Genomic DNA, 16220 nt, shown 5'->3' on the forward strand with positions numbered 1-16220 from the left:
AGGCCGGACATAACGAGACCACAAAGCACACAAGCGGCAGACAAACATCACATTCGTAAGCAGGTCGCTGCTGTCGCCCAAGATGCACAGCAGTTGTCACAACATAAGAATGCCTACACTATGAGCAGCATGTGTACCAGTTATTGCACACTTTCATGCTTGTTGCTGGCAGGCGAGGTCACCTTTCAGACCACATCTGCTGAACCGCTCATAATGTTTTTGATGTCAAGACACAGATTTCTTGCAGGTACATCACTCTCTCCAGAATTTTCAGAAGTTTCAAGGCAAAGTAAATATGCGCAGAAAATTTGCCTTACAGTCGCCTGACGCTTGCACATTCCACACACAAGTGTTGTCACCTCTACACTTATCCACAGTATTATGCAACTCTAAGTGATAAATAAAAATATTATGGTGCATAAAAGTGCTTTACTGCATGTTAAAGTGCATGTGAACTGGCTTACTTTTTTTTTTACCTAGGTTGCACTAACTCCTGCCACCTTCAAAGCCCTTCAAGAGGTGGGTAACAATGTTACTGATTCTAAAAGTAGCTGAGCAACAGCTTTCTAGGGGATTGAACCTTAATCCACGACTGCTGCATCTATGATTCTGTTGTGAGCTTGCACTTGTCCCATACATGCCACCGCCTTGTCCAAATTAATCTGCGCCCCAGTATGCAACATAAAAGCACCACTGCTGGTCACTCACCAGTCCCTGGTACTTGAAGGAATCATACACGCTGCGCAGGAGCAGCCAGAAGGGCCAGAGGAACTCAAAGCGCAGCTCCAGGATGAAGTCGGCCAGCAGCAGCAGCGCCCACAACACGAGGAACTTGATGTACACAAACGTGCTGCGTGCAAACAGGAGAAAGGCATGGTGAGGTATCAAACGTCCTATATCATTTTTTGGACCTACAACTAACACCCCTAGCTATGGGTTCAAGCAATGTTTTGTAAACGTTTTGTAATCATAATGCAGGAAATAAAACAAACAACTCAATTGAACTGAACTGAATTTGATTACCACATTCAATGAATGAGTATACTTTCAATGAAAACAAAGGTTTTATGAGCTAGAAAAGAACAAAACAAACAGGTATTGACACTACACAGTCAGCCCAATGGCAAAGTCTAAAAAAATACCTCGTAAGTATTGTTTTGCTTCCCAGCCCAGTTTTAGTTATGTTCAACACTAATGTAAGTCCTCTATTTACCGTAATTTCTTCAGGTCTAGTTAATGCCAGTAAAGGCAAATATTCCGTCCTTCCTGACTTGAATCTGCTGATGTTATTTCATTCTTTAGCTATCGTGAGTTTTGTTAAGTCACCATATTTCTTTATTTATTGTCTTTTAAAGAATTTTTAATGACCGCCGATTGCCCATAGAAATTATTATTTCTGCGTCTTAAGACGGGCATCTCTTAGAGCAAGAACTTCATGACCAAAGCTGCAAAAGCCGATTCATCGCTGAAGCTTTGACCTTGACCTTGAACAAATAAATAAAATAAATATTGCCACGACTAGGATCCGAACCCATGGCAGCGTGAACAGATAGCTTTGCTTCCCACTGCACGAGAGCACTATGCTATTGGCGCAGCCGATCACGCCTAGTGTTAAACTGCAACAGACTCTCGTGCTGTGCATTGCACATCATCGCCTTCTTCAACTTTCATGTGCAGCGCTAACAGATCATCAGGTCAGCTTAACCTTGATCAGAGCTTAACCCATGTCTAATATCGTCGCCAGACGTGCCAACAACTCAGCAAAGCAAAACCATGAGTCAATCAGGCTAAACACGTGCTTTCACACGTCTACTCGGTTAAAATACTTTAAAACCTGACCATTTTTTTTTCAGATGTCAATATCAGTCCCTTCAAGTGAAAAGGGCCTTTTAACTGGCTGGTTAATTTAAGCTGAGGTACAAGCTGGAGTGGGTTCAATTACTCCATGAACTTTATTTACACAGGACATTAGAAGCGCACATTAGCTCAATAACGCTCTCGTCTCTTGCATATATATAGCATTTCAGGGTTATGATAGTCCTACAAGCCAAAGTCTCTTGACAAACCGTATCCTGCACTGAATAATTTCAATGCCTTAATGAAACGCCAACTTCTCCAAATAAAAAGCTTTTTTAGGCGCATGACTCTGTTTCCGCAAACAGTATTACCAAATAAAGAGGAATCGTTCATGTCGCTATCCCCACAAGGAATGGCCCCGCGCAAAACGGTAAATTAGTAAAGAGCTGATTCCAATCTGAAACAGTGGTGTAGGCCACTTAAGCGTTGCCTAAATTAGATTCAATATCTTTACATTCGATACATGAGGTTATTGTGTACTTTCTCAGCTCTCTTCCATCCAGTCCTAAAAGTCAGTCTAACTATGCTAAACGTCCTGAATGCTAATAACATTCAGCGTTCCTTTGAGTGCATCTACGAAGCCACTGGCTCTTCCTAAGCTTATATTTCCAACCTAGATCAAGGTGTGTAGCATTTGTTAACTAGCCCACCATTGCTTTTGCACGTACTTTTGCTGTGCCCTGTGTCCAGAAACATGAGCTTTGTTATATGATATTCCTTGTGTGTGAGTGCACGAAACTATTATCTGCTCTGATATTACCTGGAACTCTTCTCATTGGAAAAAGATACCTTAGCATATAGATAGACATGCTGTGTTGAGGCATGTTGTGCCTTAGCTTGGACGGAGCCAGCCATGCATGTGCCAGCTTCTGACACAGTTCGTCGGAAATAATGGCGAATATCCGTATCCAGTTTTTTTAGGTGGAAACACATGTGAAGAACGGTAACTATCCTTTTTTTTGCCAATGGTGCGCTTTGACTGCATTTGGAAACCCAACTGTTACGCACGATACAAAGCGAAAATGCAACGCCATATTTTCTACTTATAGCTCTGCCTTCCTTCATTCGTAAATCCTGTTGGAATATCTCTTGTGTAGTTGTGGGGAGTAATTCGGTGGCCTCCCTTAAAAAATATTTTAATAGAAATAAAGAAGTCCCAGTTATTTAACCATCTAATTCAACTCCCAAGTTGCCGTTTAGTTTTTGTAATCACTACGAAATTATATCTTTTTTTGCCGAAAGTTACCTCATTTCGGCAACACTTGTAATGTGGCACTAACTTGGCGATACACAGTGTGCTAAATTTATCTCTTCATGACCCAAGTGATTCACATATGAAAACTAATATATTTCACAAAATTTATAACATGGCTCATCAAAGGTGCCCAAGCAGCATTTTTTTTTACCTCCTACCTTTGTTTCTCCTGGGACCAAAAACAAATACTTTCTCCAATTTGCCCAGACAGCTTTAATTTCTTACTCAGCATTACTTATAACCATTCGGTTTTTGAAACACTCTCCAATTCAGTTCTTACCATAACTGGCCCTGAATAATTCTGGTCTGAAGTCACCTAAGTCTTTGTTTATTATTGTCATTCTTTCACAATTAATTCATTACATTGTCTATAGTTACCAATTTTTTTTATGTTATTAATCACCTTTTTTGTTCCTTTGCCATTATACTTTCAAGCTAACAACTACCTCATGTGAAATTATGTTTTATAACCCCTTCTAATGTAATTCCCTTTGAACTCTTAAAAGTGCATTAAACGATGATAATGTAATCAGAAATAGCAAGAATTCTCACAAGTGTTCCTCCAATATTTATGAATATCAATGGTCATGTGTTCGTTCAGTACCCTGTTTCTGCGAAGTTTTTGCTCTAAGGTACGTAACAGTATAACAGTCTACTGTCATGTGTGTTATTGTTCTCCCTTGATTTTGCACTTAAAGAGGCTGTGAAGGGGGCTCTCATAAAGTTGCGGCATGCCTGGGATATTGAAGCACGCCGCTTCACGAATAGTGTCCAGCAAGAATTTTTTAAATGCGCTTTGTAGAAGCTGAGTTATCTGTAGTTAAAATTTGAATTTTAGCGTCTTCGCGCCTTTCCCTTTCTCTCATCACTTTTTGCACGCTGGAAGGTAGGCACTCCTTCGGCTTATTCGCCGCGGTCACGGCAGCTTCCTCACGTCTGAAAGAATCTAACCAATGGCCACCCCTCACCTTGTCTACGCAGATGCGGGGGACGGAGGGGGGTGCGAGCATGAAAAAGTTGCCGGGAAGGGCTCACCAACTTTGACGCGCGATTGTGGGTCGTCTGCTGCGTGTAGAAGAGTTATTTGGCTCTGGTTTTCGTGGCAACACAGTGCAGTGATTAAGTGAGTTAATGTGCTCTCCTCGGAAGGCGTTTCAGAGCCTCTTTAACGTCATCCTCAGCCAGTGGTGTGCCTATCGACGGTAAAGAGGAAGAAGCTCAGCAGGAATCGCTCGTGAGCCTGGCCGTGACCGCTTGGCCTGTCTCTGGCGCCTGCTCCTGTGGTCCTGGTCCCCCAGTGTGCGTTCGACCCGCGTCGTCTGAACGACCCGTGACAATATATTAAGCATTTTTGCTTTAGCCCATGTTGGATATGTCGATGAAAACCATGACCCCTTTAGTAGTATAAACAGTTCTGAAGAAAAGGCAAAATGCTGCATAATGACCTTAGTCCGCATACAATAAAAAAACAATTCATATAAGAATGCCAATTAACAAAACACACGTGTGCTGCATGATGCAGAACAGCAGAAGCAAAGTAATCATGTGTTCGTTTCACTTCCTGTGACAAGCGATCAAGTGAATATAACTTTAGTTTTTCACAAAAGCAGAACATGTCAGCAGGGAAAGGCATTCAGTTAATCATGCAGCCAAGCATGAAACACAGAAAATGTTTCTCCGATGGTACTTAAAGACTCAGAATAGTCAACATGTAAGACAACTTGCTTGAGACTTCTTATGTTGCTTCACAAGCAGGGAGCATTCTAAGCATTGCATTAAACCATTCTTTAGGGTGCTGCCTTAAACCACAGTGCCTACTCAGTATCTGGAATGTGTTTCTACCATTCCCAGCAGTATGCTGTAGCAGCAGGTTACAAAAAATTGAGTCTCATACACCCAAGTATTGAAATACAGAGCAGCAGACCAAATTACAGATCATTACCATGCTCCTCAAAGAGCTGTTCACTGCCAAAAAAAAAGAGAAAATATTCAAATTTCCAATGTTTAGACAGAAATACAAAATTTCAAACTAGCTTTCTGCTGATTTCGACTATGCTTTTCAAATTCCGTATTTCCTCCTTCTTTTTAGCTATTTTAGCAATGCAAAGGGATGAAATCTCCGAGCTCAGTCCTCTTGCCAGTTGAAAAAAAAATAGCTTCTGAAAGCGAGCTATGGAAAACCTCCGTTTCCACAGCATGTAGTGGTCACACATGTAGTAGTAGTAGTACGTGTCGCAGAGCAGCTACCTGCATGCCGCCAGAATAACGTAAACGTTCAAAATCTACACCTCAAAGCTGCAGCAATGACTTGTGGCACCCCATTATTCGCGAGGGGAAGCCCCGTTGTTCCGGATCTCGAATCGCGCGGCGCAGCTGTTTTGAAAGCGGATACCTCGGCGAGGTTATCGCAGCGCCCGGTCGGTATCGGCCACCGTGGCGGAAGCAACCACCAAACCGGGCTCCGAAAGCGAAGCGCGCCTGCCACGACACAGTACACGCAGCCCGAGAGGTGTAGTACGGGAATCGTAACATGCGGTGCGAGCACGACTAGCCCGCAAGAGGTTGGCGCAAAGGCAAAAAGCCCCGCCGACGGAGGAACCACGTTCTCCGTGCGGACGCCTGTCGGAGCACGTTCTTCTGTTTACATCCGTGCAAAGACGGGCTTCGTCGCCGCACACGGAGATTAAATACCTCCATCGGCGCCAGACCGTTAGCTTAAGCAGCTACGCGCGCGTAAAAATCTGTAACAGACACCGCACAAAGTGAAGCACGTATTGAGACGAAGGATGCTTTTTTTTTTTTCTCAATAACACTCACGGCGTGCCCCGGTAACAACTAATCGTGTGGAAAGCAACGCGTTTCTGTGCCGTCCCGGTATCGTGCACCGGACTAATTCGATCCGGGAGCAGCGGCGTCGTCGGAAGCGCATTTTACGGTCTGCATCTCTGACGTTTAGCGCTGGGCCCGCTTGCGGCTAGCAGACCCGGAGCACGCAATCGCGGCTTCAGCGACACGCGTTCACCGACCGCTCTGCGGCCCGATTCCAAGCCTTGCGAGCTTTCAGCTTTCGCAAGTTGCTCCGAGGGAGACTCGGACAGCGCCCGATGAACGAATCGTAACGTCGGCCGGGCTTCGCGAAACCGTGGAAAGACGCGCCGTATTGAGCGCCATTAGGCCTATAGTTAAGCAATGGTTTTGGGATCTTACCTGCCGTAAATGCCTTCAGTTATTTTTGCTCGCTTGCCGGGTCGTCTGATTTTCCCGCACTCGGCATTCCGTCTCTTCATATTTCCGTATACCAGCACAGTTAGGCTATTTCGATATCCTCGCGGCTACACACAAATATATACGAAAACAGCAGATGCTCCACACCGTTTCAGTATGTTTTATTTGTTTTGTTTGTTGTCCTAACGCGCGCATAACACACCCCCAATGCGCATGCTACTCGACGTCATGATGACGTCACTTAAAGTAACGTTAGCTCGAATTTTTTGCGGTAGATAAATAGAACATGCAAGAAATTTTATTTCAGGCCACTTTTTCTCAAAAAATTTAACAGGTAATTATTTAAACTAGATCAGTTTAGCCTTCAAGCAAATGCAACTATTACTTAATACAAAACAGCTGAAAGCAACTAAATGAATAAAAAATTTTAATAGACAGAATTCTAGTTTTTACGACTGTTAGCATCTGCACTTGAGTTTAAAGTCAACTAAGCTTGAAATAAACCAAATAACTAATTTAAGCGCGAGTTTAGAAAGCGCTGTCGGCAACGGTGATCAAAATGTAAGATGGCGAATCACTACGAAGTGCCGTCTTGGTAGGAAAACACACTTCGTTCCTAGGCTCTTTTAGCGGGCACCTGCGGCCCATAACATTGTTTTTCGAAGCGCCAAGCTTTTCTTTGCTTTGCAGCGTTTTAAACTATCTAGATCTGCTCTCTTGGTGGTACACTGTAGGCGTGTACTTCCAAGCGTGGTGAAGCGGCGCGGCACTGACAATATCTTGTGTTTCGGGCTTCTATTTTCGTCGTTGTTGTGCGCGTTCACCGGTTTCGCTGATTGGAACGAACTTTTTTTCCTTTTGCAGGGCTGGCAAGCCCCCTGTCGGCCTGCATCTTGACGTGCTGAAAGGCGAGAAGCTTATACAGGTATGAACTCCGTGTGCGGTTCGTCTAATGGATGAAAACGGCCAGGAGGGCATGCCCGTTAACGAAAGATGTTCAGCACCCCGAGTTTTCGAAGTTGCCGTTTATGTCTTCGGGCGTTGAAATTCGTTCAGTGCCGCGTAAGAAACGGTGTAGGTTCCGTCATTCAGTACGGCCGACGATCAGAGCGTGGCGGCGGCTTCTCAGGCACTCTCTCAACAAAAGTTTTACGCTGAGGCTGCGTTTGAGGGACCTTGACGATTTGTCGAGTCCATGTGGAGCTGTGCCGAGCGGATAGAAGTGCGCTAGAGTTGCGCTAATTGCCAGAACCACATTGTAGTAGAATCTCATCTCATTAATTAGAACTCGCTTTTTACGAACATTCGGTTTATTCGAACTGACGCTCATCATCGGCTGTATTAAAAGGCTTGCTTTAAACCTAACCACTATGCAGTGTTGGAAAAAAATTATAAACAAAATGAAATGGCAGTCTGTCATAAAAGTAGAAGTTGGGTGTGCAGATTTCTTTTTCATGCCAGAGCTATCAATAATAGGTACAGGGTGCCCTTCAAAGCACTCTGGGACCTGTTGACATGAGTGTATATTTTTGGTATGGCATGTGGGTGTCCATGTGCAAGAGCTGCTCATGGGGCAATCAGGTGCCGGAGTGGAAGGCTCTGATTTAATTTTGACCACCTGGGGTTCTTTAATAAAGGGGCTCGAAACGCCTTCCGAGGAGAGCACGTTAACTCACTTAATCACTGCACTGTGTTGCCAAGAAAACCAGAGCCAAATAACTCTTCTACATGCAGCAGACGACCCACAATCACGCGTCAAAGTTGGCGAGCCCTATCCGGCGACTTTTTCATGCTCGCGCCCTCCTCCGTCCCCCGCATCTGCGTAGACATGGTGAGAGGTGGCCATTGGTTAGATTCTTTCAGACGTCAGGCAGCTACCATGGCCGCGGCCAATAAGCCGCTTAGCTTCGGTGGGTCGAGAAGCTCCACTCCCAGAGGGGGGTCGGCGAAGGAGCGCCTACCTCCCAGCGTGCAAAAAGTGACGAGAGGAGAGGGAAAGGCGCGAAGACGCTTACGTTCAAATTTTAACTACAGATAACTCAGCTTCTGCAAAGTGCATTAAAAAAATTCTTGGTGGTCCCTATTCGTGAAGCGGCGTGCTTCAATATCCCAGGCATGCCACAACTTTATTAGAGCCCCCTTCACAGCCCCTTTAATGCGCACTGACATGGCACGCATATGGGCGTATTTTGCATTATATCTTTGGCTCAACATATGCATGCCTGAATGTCTCTTCTGCTTTCATATTTATTTTATTAGTTGTGTACTTAATGGTTTGAAGTAAAGGTTTTGTTTGGTACTATAAGAAAAAACAAACAGCTCATTTTTAGCTGGTATGTATGTTCATGTCCCTGATTTGATCTTTCCAGAAATTGATGATAGATGAAAAGAAGTGCTACCTCTTTGGACGGAACCCAGACTTGAATGACTTTATCATTGACCACCAGTCGTGTTCTCGTGTTCACGCAGCCCTTGTCTACCACAAACACCTACAGAGGGCGTTCTTGGTTGATCTGGGAAGCAGTGAGTAAATACCATGGTTATAATTTACGCAGATTGTATATAGGTTATAATTTACGCAGATTGTATATATCAGTGTATACCATCTGTGCAATATACAAATCATTACAAAGCTTAGCACACAAAGCTAGAGGTTAGGCATTAAGTTTCTGCAAACATCTGATTCAAATTACATGAAGCAGGCCAATCTGTGACTGCAGGACTTGGTGCTAAATGTCACAGAAGCTTACTGGCAGGATAGTGCTTATCAAGTGACCACATTTTGTCACATTAGCATCCTATGTCAAATGATGCTGCACTTTGTTTTTAACATGAAATAAGGATACGTTTTTAATAGTGTTTGTTATATGTTGTGGAAAGTATTCACTCATGGATTGAGATTGAAGAACACTTCTACCAGAAAGTTTCATGTGCATGTGCTTCTTGCAGCACATGGCACTTACATTGGCACTATCCGGCTAGAGCAGAACAAGCCCACCCAGCTGCCTGTGGACAGCAGGTTCCACTTTGGTGCATCCACACGCCTCTACATACTGCGCGAGCGGCCCCAGAAACTGGCCAGCCGGCAAGGCGACGATGCTGCAACCGAGGAGGCGGAAGGTGGCCTCCTGGGCCTCCCCGAGACCGAGACTGAGCTGGATGTGAGGCCTGATGGAAATGGGTTCACTTGGGGAAACGATACTGTGGAGCTAACTGCTCCTGATGCCTGCAAAAACACAAATTCAGTGCTTTTCCTTAGCAGGTGGCATTTGGCCGTTAAGTTAGGGTTTAAGATGCTAATAAATGCTTGGAAAGCTATTTCATTGGATTCAGTACTTGGTAGTTATGGTAGAGTCTTAAAAAACCACATAAGGAATGACATCGGCGCTTGTTCATTCTTTGAGCTTGTTTTTGTCTGCACTGTACCTACTAAGTGCAGAATGCATTGAACTCGTGAGCACCACACAGCCCCTTTTGTGCTCTGCTAGCTAGGAAAGTTGGGGTTCCCCAACATGGAATGTTGCATTTCTACTCTTTCCAAATTTTTAATGGCCACATTCTTGTTTGAAATATTCATTTTGCATTTTACACACGCCGTCTGAGCTCAGTTAGCTTTCCAGCATGAAGCATGTGAAGGAAGAAACGCAAGACAGGACACGTTAGTGCTCACTACAAACTGTTTATTAAAACGGCGATTCGCATATGTGTGCACTTCGAATAAACAGTTGTTAGTTTGCGCACTAATGTGTCTTCTGTTGTTTCCTTCATGCTCTTCATTTGAAATTATGCACCAACTTACAGATTTGTCTACCATTTAGTTAGCTTTCTCCTGGCATTAATAACGTCAACAGATCAGTCGTGTGGCCATTTTTACCTGCTGTCACTGCAGTGCTTTGTGAATGGGGACACTGCAACTGGCTAGGAGCGTGAAATGCGTCATGAGCCACCCCTCTTTCTGGCCCAAGTTTTCCATTAATATCACATGGTTTCCAATTTTACTGTATCAGTAGTGTTCAGTCAGAGGAACGCTCACTAACTAAATTCGTAGTGTTGTGTGGAAATGAAACTGGTATGAAAGCACTCAGAGTCTGTGTCTTGCCCTTCTGTTTGGCAAGAACTTCATGTCCGCAGCCTGAGTACTTTTTCTTTTTTTATTCTCTTCACAGTTTCTTTTTCTTGCTGTCTGTTTATCCAAGTTGTGGAGTCTATTTCGATCCCCTGTTATGTTGGTGCTCATAGTTTGAAAAACACTGTACCAAGGCACCTTAATTTTGAGCACAAACTTACAGATTAAATTCCCAGCGGTGGTGATGATGTTTCTTCAGAGGTGATATTCGGGAGTATCTGTGTTCTGAGATATTGGCGCATGTTATGCAACCTCAGGTGGCCAAAATTAATCCAGATGCCTCTAGTGCAATGTCTCATAGCCCAAGTGCACCTTTGGCACACAAAAATACATTTTAAAAAAATTCCAGTTGTGTGTGCATATGTTTCTTGAAAATTGTGCTACTACTTGGTGCGGAACCTGGGCAGAACCAATAGGAGAGCAGTGAAAATTCTTTCTCGTGGTGGCTCTTGGTGCTAGCCTTTTCTTAGTCATGAAATTAATGGAATTGCATGCTCTCCTGCAGAGTCCAGCGCCTTTCATAGGTTTGTGGAAGATCCATTCGTTTTTTTGCGTAGACAAGCATAGCAAGTAACTCACTCTTGCCTTTCTTTTGCGTAGGGATTTGAGTCCATAGTGATTTGATTAGGGTTTTTTAAAAGAGTCCCAGTTTCATTAGCTTTGGAGGTTTTGGAAAGCTGAATGGCATGCTCAAATACCTGGACATATGGCAGTGCTCAGATGAATGTTAGTTGTAATTACTCCTTTGTTTGCAGTCTCTAACTTGGGGTGTTCTGCTATACATGCTTGTTTTCAACAGAATTTCACAGCTGTATCAAGGAGTAGGAGGTATGTTGTGACAAGGCCTCTTCTGTGACAGGAACTGACCTCGGTGATGTTTGATTCATGTGAAGAAGCGAAGTGTGATAACTTGGATTCCATGTACAAGTGTAATGTTGACAATGTGTGCGTGTGAGACTAATGAGCATTCTCGTGGGCACAGCCGTCTGGCAATGTATAGTAGAGATGTACAGTTTTCCTTTTTCTTACTTTCCGGGTGTAAGGAGAGGAAACTAACCGATTTCATTGCAAGGATGCCTTATCCAAATGTCCGCTTTGCATTAGCTCTACCTGGGAAGATGCAAGGTTGGGTTGGTGCATTAGTGATGTGTTGCTGTCTCGCTGCAAGCTCCTGTGCGCACTGTTTGCAGAATCTGACGGAGTACAACACTGCCCACAATCGGAGAATAACCATGCTAGGAATTCCCGATGAAGAGTTGAAGCCTCCCAACCGGAAGCAGAAAAACCTTAGTGTCAAGTTCAATGAAGAGGAGGACATTATAAACCCGGGTAAGCTAGAAAATGGTGCAGATGAAGAAATGTGGAAGTGTTTAATTATGCTTTTCGCACAACATATCCTTTACCAAACATTAGTATAATGTTGAGTCATTGCTTTCTGAAAAGGTGCCTTTGTAGTATCTTGCGTCTTCTCAGCCAAAGTTTTATTTTTTTTAAACTTTCCATAGATGTCAAAATACATGTTAATATTTGTGAATACTGCAACTCCAATCCCATGTCTGACGGATCTTTAGCGTTGCAGTACTTGTAGACATGCGACTGCATCAAAAGAGCAAAGAGACAGGGGAACACAATCCACACAGAGCGAATACTGAACAGTTACTCTCTATTTGCAGTGGTGTTATAGCCTTGTCAGTAATTGGTGCGGTTTTTCTGGTGGAATCTAATGCTTGAAACGCTGCCCTTTTCATTGCAGAGGATGTAGACCCTTCCATTGGGAGGTTTCGCAACCTGGTACACACGGCTGTTATTCCAAATAAGGTGAGGTGTCATGCACTTCATTTTGATTATCTTGTCCGAGATTTATGACGGAAGTTCAGGTGATGATTCTGCTGCAGAACTAGTCTGCCCGCAGTGTAATGCTAATGTCACTGCTGCTTCAAAGCTCCTCTTGCACAACGTGCTGACTGCTTCCTTTGATATTCCTGCCCCATTGTGTAGATACTGCACGACAGCAGTAGAGTACCGGGTGGCTTGTATACTTGCTCCCATAAGCATCTACGGTTGAAAGGCATCACTTTGGTGTTATTAGTAGTTTGACACTCGTGCCTCAAGTTGACGACTGTTTCTCTTTGGCTTTAGGTGAGTCTGATTTTTAAGTTTACAGCACAGGTTAGGATGCATAGCGATGATGGAACCACATTGGGTAGCGCCTTGTTTTCACTTTTCTCGATAGCCTTGATGTAGCATGTGGTGTATGTGAAGCCTTAGTAGGCACAGAAAATTCCTCATGATTGCAGCGACAGGCCTACTTTGCTGTACCGTGCACCTTGGCCTTTTCGAGCAGACAGGGCTCGTCATATATTTGTTGAAAGCTTGGGCTGCCCTGACCCAGTGAACTTTCTCGGCTTTTTTGTTGTCCTTGCTGCACGCAGAAAGCAAAGATGGACACAGGCGACCCGCTGAGCACGTTGCTGCCCGACTCGGACAAGTCGAGCCACCTGCACCCGTACTCAAAGCCCGAGTCGACGCACGTCTCTCACCTGAGCACCATCTTCTCGCCAATGCTTTCGGCCAAGTTGGGCCTCCATCTGCCCAACCCCGCACCAGACATCGAACCAGCCGGTGCACCTCTTGCACACCCCGCTGCACCGGTGGTGACGGCACACCCATCTGCAGCTGACGCCAACCTTCCGCCGGAGCCCAAGAAGAAGAAGTATGCCAAGGAAGCATGGCCCGGGAAAAAGCCAGTGCCCTCACTACTCATGTGAGAGTGGATGCTGTCCCGTGCATCAGCCAACCATGCACTCTCACCCACTGCTGCAGAGGGAAGGCATTCAGTCAGACATTTGCATTTCAGTGCATGGACTGGTGGCAGTCTGGCCTTTGGCAGACATGTGGTGGCTGCAATGAGTGCCTCTCTGCGCTTTTCATGCGCTGCCTCACTTTCAAGGTGTGAGGAAAAAGTAAGATATTGAGTAGGCACCTGCAGCTAAGCGGCACCACGAGCCCTCTCCACCTGGCTGCTTCTCGAATATGCATCCCATCTGGATAACTGGTGGTTGCTCTAAGACATGCTCAGTTACGCTCTACTCCTTCCAGTGACTGACTGGTGTCGCTTTTTGGGGCGAGGCAGTCTCGGAGGATTACGTAATTGGCCACGTGCCCTTAGGCTGTCTTCTGGTTGTACCAGTGAGACTTTTACTCTGCACGCAGTGGAATGTGTGCTGTCTGGCCAAATTCATTGACTTGTGGCGTTTGATGCAGCGGACGTAGAATTATCACAACTGCTTGCACCATCAGAGAGACGAAAACGTTTTCTTTGCACTGTCATCTGCATTTGTGCACAGTTCCACCCTCTAAAACGTTCTCCCTTATCGCTGTACATTGTGCATATGACATCATCAACTGTTTGTACACGATTGAAGTGCACATCATTGCGCACTTGCAAAAATCGGTGTCATCACATAATTTTTGCAATAAAACTCATCCTCCCTGTCTCAGCTAAAGCTCTCTGTCCGGTAGTGCTTGCAGTGGCCAGTTTCTTAAATTGTAACTGGCCGCTTGGACCTGCATGCAAATGTGCCGAATGAATAGTTTCTGGTTGCACTCGGTGGGCCTTAGCACTGTCTGAGAAAGGCGTAAGCAGTGAATAGGCATGTCGAAATATTGCTACTCCTAATTCGCCCCCTCTTGACTTACTACAATCTGTGCTCATCCGCCAGGTCGCATGACCAGAGAGATCATCCGGGTCCCTTTTTGCACGTACTTGAGATTTTTGTGCGAGCCTTTTTTTGTGTAGTAGTGTCAGGTCAGCACACATTAGGGCACTTTACTGAAATTTTAGAGATTAACAGGCCAAATTGTTATAATTCCCAGAAAGCATACGTGTTCTTAACCACTTTTCACATTACGTTCAGCTTAACAATGAAGGGATCGTATTGCTGCTTATTGCCATAAAGGGACAACGTGAAAGTGACACATCAGTGGAATAGTTGCACTCGTGTGGAGCACTTAGCCTCGTCACTCTTTGCCTTTGTATAGATGCATGGAGGCTGAACCTTGGCTCAGCAGCTGTAGCAAGCACTATGGAAACTGCCACATGTGGAGCCAGTCAGAGTGCCGTGCCGCAACTAAATGTGTTCCGTTCCTGCACAGTGGGCTCTGTAGTGGCTGGGCGGGAGATAGATTAACGTCATAGAGACATAAGCTCAGTCTCTTGCGAGCACCAGGTTTTTAGCACAAAGAGCACTACTTCACTACCAAAGCTGAAAAATCTGGGGTATGTGTGAAGCCTCAACCTTTGACGGAGCGCCAGCGGTGGAGGCCTTGTGCAGCTGCTTCGTCAATGCGCAGAACCAGTAGCCCCCCACTCTCTGCGTATCGCTGCTAATAGCGGCCGATGAGAAGCTCTTGCATGCGGTTGCCTTTGAGGCAGTGTTGCCCTCAAGCACTTTCACACATCCTACTCTGTTTAACGATGTTAAAACCCTACCATTTTTTTTTTGTTTTGGAGAATAACAGAAAGCATACTTGCACTTGAGCTTTACCAATATTCAGGCACCAACGTTCAGGCCTAACAAGCCACATGTTGTAAGCAACATTTAGGCAGTGGTTTTGTACGTGTAAAAGCCACAGCAAAAGCGTTGGCTAGCTGTGGCTCCATCTAATCAGGTAAAGCTGCTCTTTTAGGAACTTTGACATACTGAAGACGGTGATTGGCATAGAGCCATTGCATCCTTTTATTGCAGTGAAAAATAATTGTTAATCACTCTTTCAATTGATAGGAAACTGCGTCAAAGTATGTGTGTGTACATATATTGACGACAGTTTTCTAAATAAGGGTATTGCTTACGCACACAGACTTTACAGGCTTGTGCACATTAATCTCAGCATTAGGAGTATTGGCAGAGGTAGCTTTTTCAGCCACTATCTAGCTCCGGTATGCATGGTTTGAAAGCTGAGTAGCAGCTTTGGCAATTTGTATGCAAGCAAGCACACAGGTGACTGTAAACATGCATAGCACTGCATACAGATGCAGGGAAACATGAAGCAACTGGCAGTTCAAGCTCCCTTCGTATGTTTGCAGCAGACCAAGAGTACATGTTTCGAGTTCTGAATGTTTTGAACATTTTGCGACCTGACTGCCAGGCATTAGACTGTTCCACTGACACTGTTATACCACTTATTGTCATGAATGATTGTGAAAACTCTGGGCTTTCAGCATAACCATTTTGTCAGGAGCCAAGATTCATGATGTACCATAGCGATGGCCTAGTGGTGTGAGCATCGCCTTGTATTGAGGAAGTGCAGCATTCAGTCCCCAGTGCCGCTGGCTACTCACCAGTTTCCAATGGTTACTAAAATTCCCTTGGCCCGGTGTTCTGTGGGTTGAAATGCTTGGAAAATGTGTCCTTGAGCCCCATCTCGACCACACAACACTTTGTGCCGTGGCGCTCTTTAGCCAAAGCTCCTCTTGCGCCATTAGCCCTTTCCAGCCCAAATTAAAACTGCTCAATAGAAAAAAATCGATATCCAGAAACTTGCATGTGTTGGAGGAGGATAATTTTAAAACATCTGAAAATCAAAGCTCCGTCGGTTCTTAAGTTTTTTTGCATGATTCCAAATGGAATCATTGAGATTTATGGGGTGAAAAATGCAGACTTGCAATTTCTTTGAAATTTTTAATAAATATCAACTGTTTCAAAACTACACTAGTTTCTGCCGGAGTAGAGGATGCTTCAGTTCCAACCAATAATA

General features: G+C 44.6%; 3 protein-coding genes across 5 annotated transcripts in view; 2 read left to right on the forward strand and 1 right to left on the reverse strand.

Moving 5' to 3' along the window:
* The window catches only part of LOC144098453 (macoilin), a 31818-nt gene extending 25305 nt beyond the window's left edge, over window positions 1–6513 (reverse strand). For all 3 annotated transcript variants that reach the window (XM_077631132.1, XM_077631131.1, XM_077631130.1), the window contains exons 1-2: window positions 6320–6513; window positions 709–850 (exon numbers count right to left, since the gene is read on the reverse strand). Coding sequence is in view for 2 of the 3 variants with exons in the window: in XM_077631131.1 (XP_077487257.1) it covers window positions 709–850; window positions 6320–6399 (222 nt within the window). In the remaining variant the exon portion in view is untranslated. The remainder of the gene's footprint in view (window positions 1–708; window positions 851–6319) is intronic.
* The window catches only part of RpL24 (ribosomal protein L24), a 304226-nt gene that overhangs the window by 76845 nt on the left and 211161 nt on the right, over window positions 1–16220 (forward strand). The gene's annotated exons all lie outside the window — the stretch shown is intronic.
* NiPp1 (nuclear inhibitor of protein phosphatase 1) lies at window positions 6878–13963 on the forward strand. Its single transcript, XM_077631135.1, has 7 exons — window positions 6878–6932; window positions 7202–7262; window positions 8707–8860; window positions 9287–9498; window positions 11654–11792; window positions 12217–12281; window positions 12896–13963. Exons 1-7 carry the CDS (start codon window positions 6904–6906, stop codon window positions 13229–13231), a joined length of 996 nt encoding a protein of 331 aa, XP_077487261.1. The 5' UTR covers window positions 6878–6903; the 3' UTR covers window positions 13232–13963.

The sequence above is a fragment of the Amblyomma americanum genome, chromosome 7 (genome assembly GCF_052857255.1).
Source record: "Amblyomma americanum isolate KBUSLIRL-KWMA chromosome 7, ASM5285725v1, whole genome shotgun sequence".
Lineage (NCBI taxonomy): Eukaryota > Metazoa > Arthropoda > Arachnida > Ixodida > Ixodidae > Amblyomma > Amblyomma americanum.

Excerpts from the sequence above, each read along its gene's own strand:
- NiPp1 (XM_077631135.1), top strand. The coding sequence starts at position 6,904 with ATGGCGAATCACTACGAAGTGCCGTCTTG. Across the intron at positions 8,861-9,286 it reads CTTGGTTGATCTGGGAAGCA|CACATGGCACTTACATTGGC; the intron begins GTGAGTAAATAC and ends TGCTTCTTGCAG. Across the intron at positions 9,499-11,653 it reads AGACCGAGACTGAGCTGGAT|AATCTGACGGAGTACAACAC; the intron begins GTGAGGCCTGAT and ends CACTGTTTGCAG.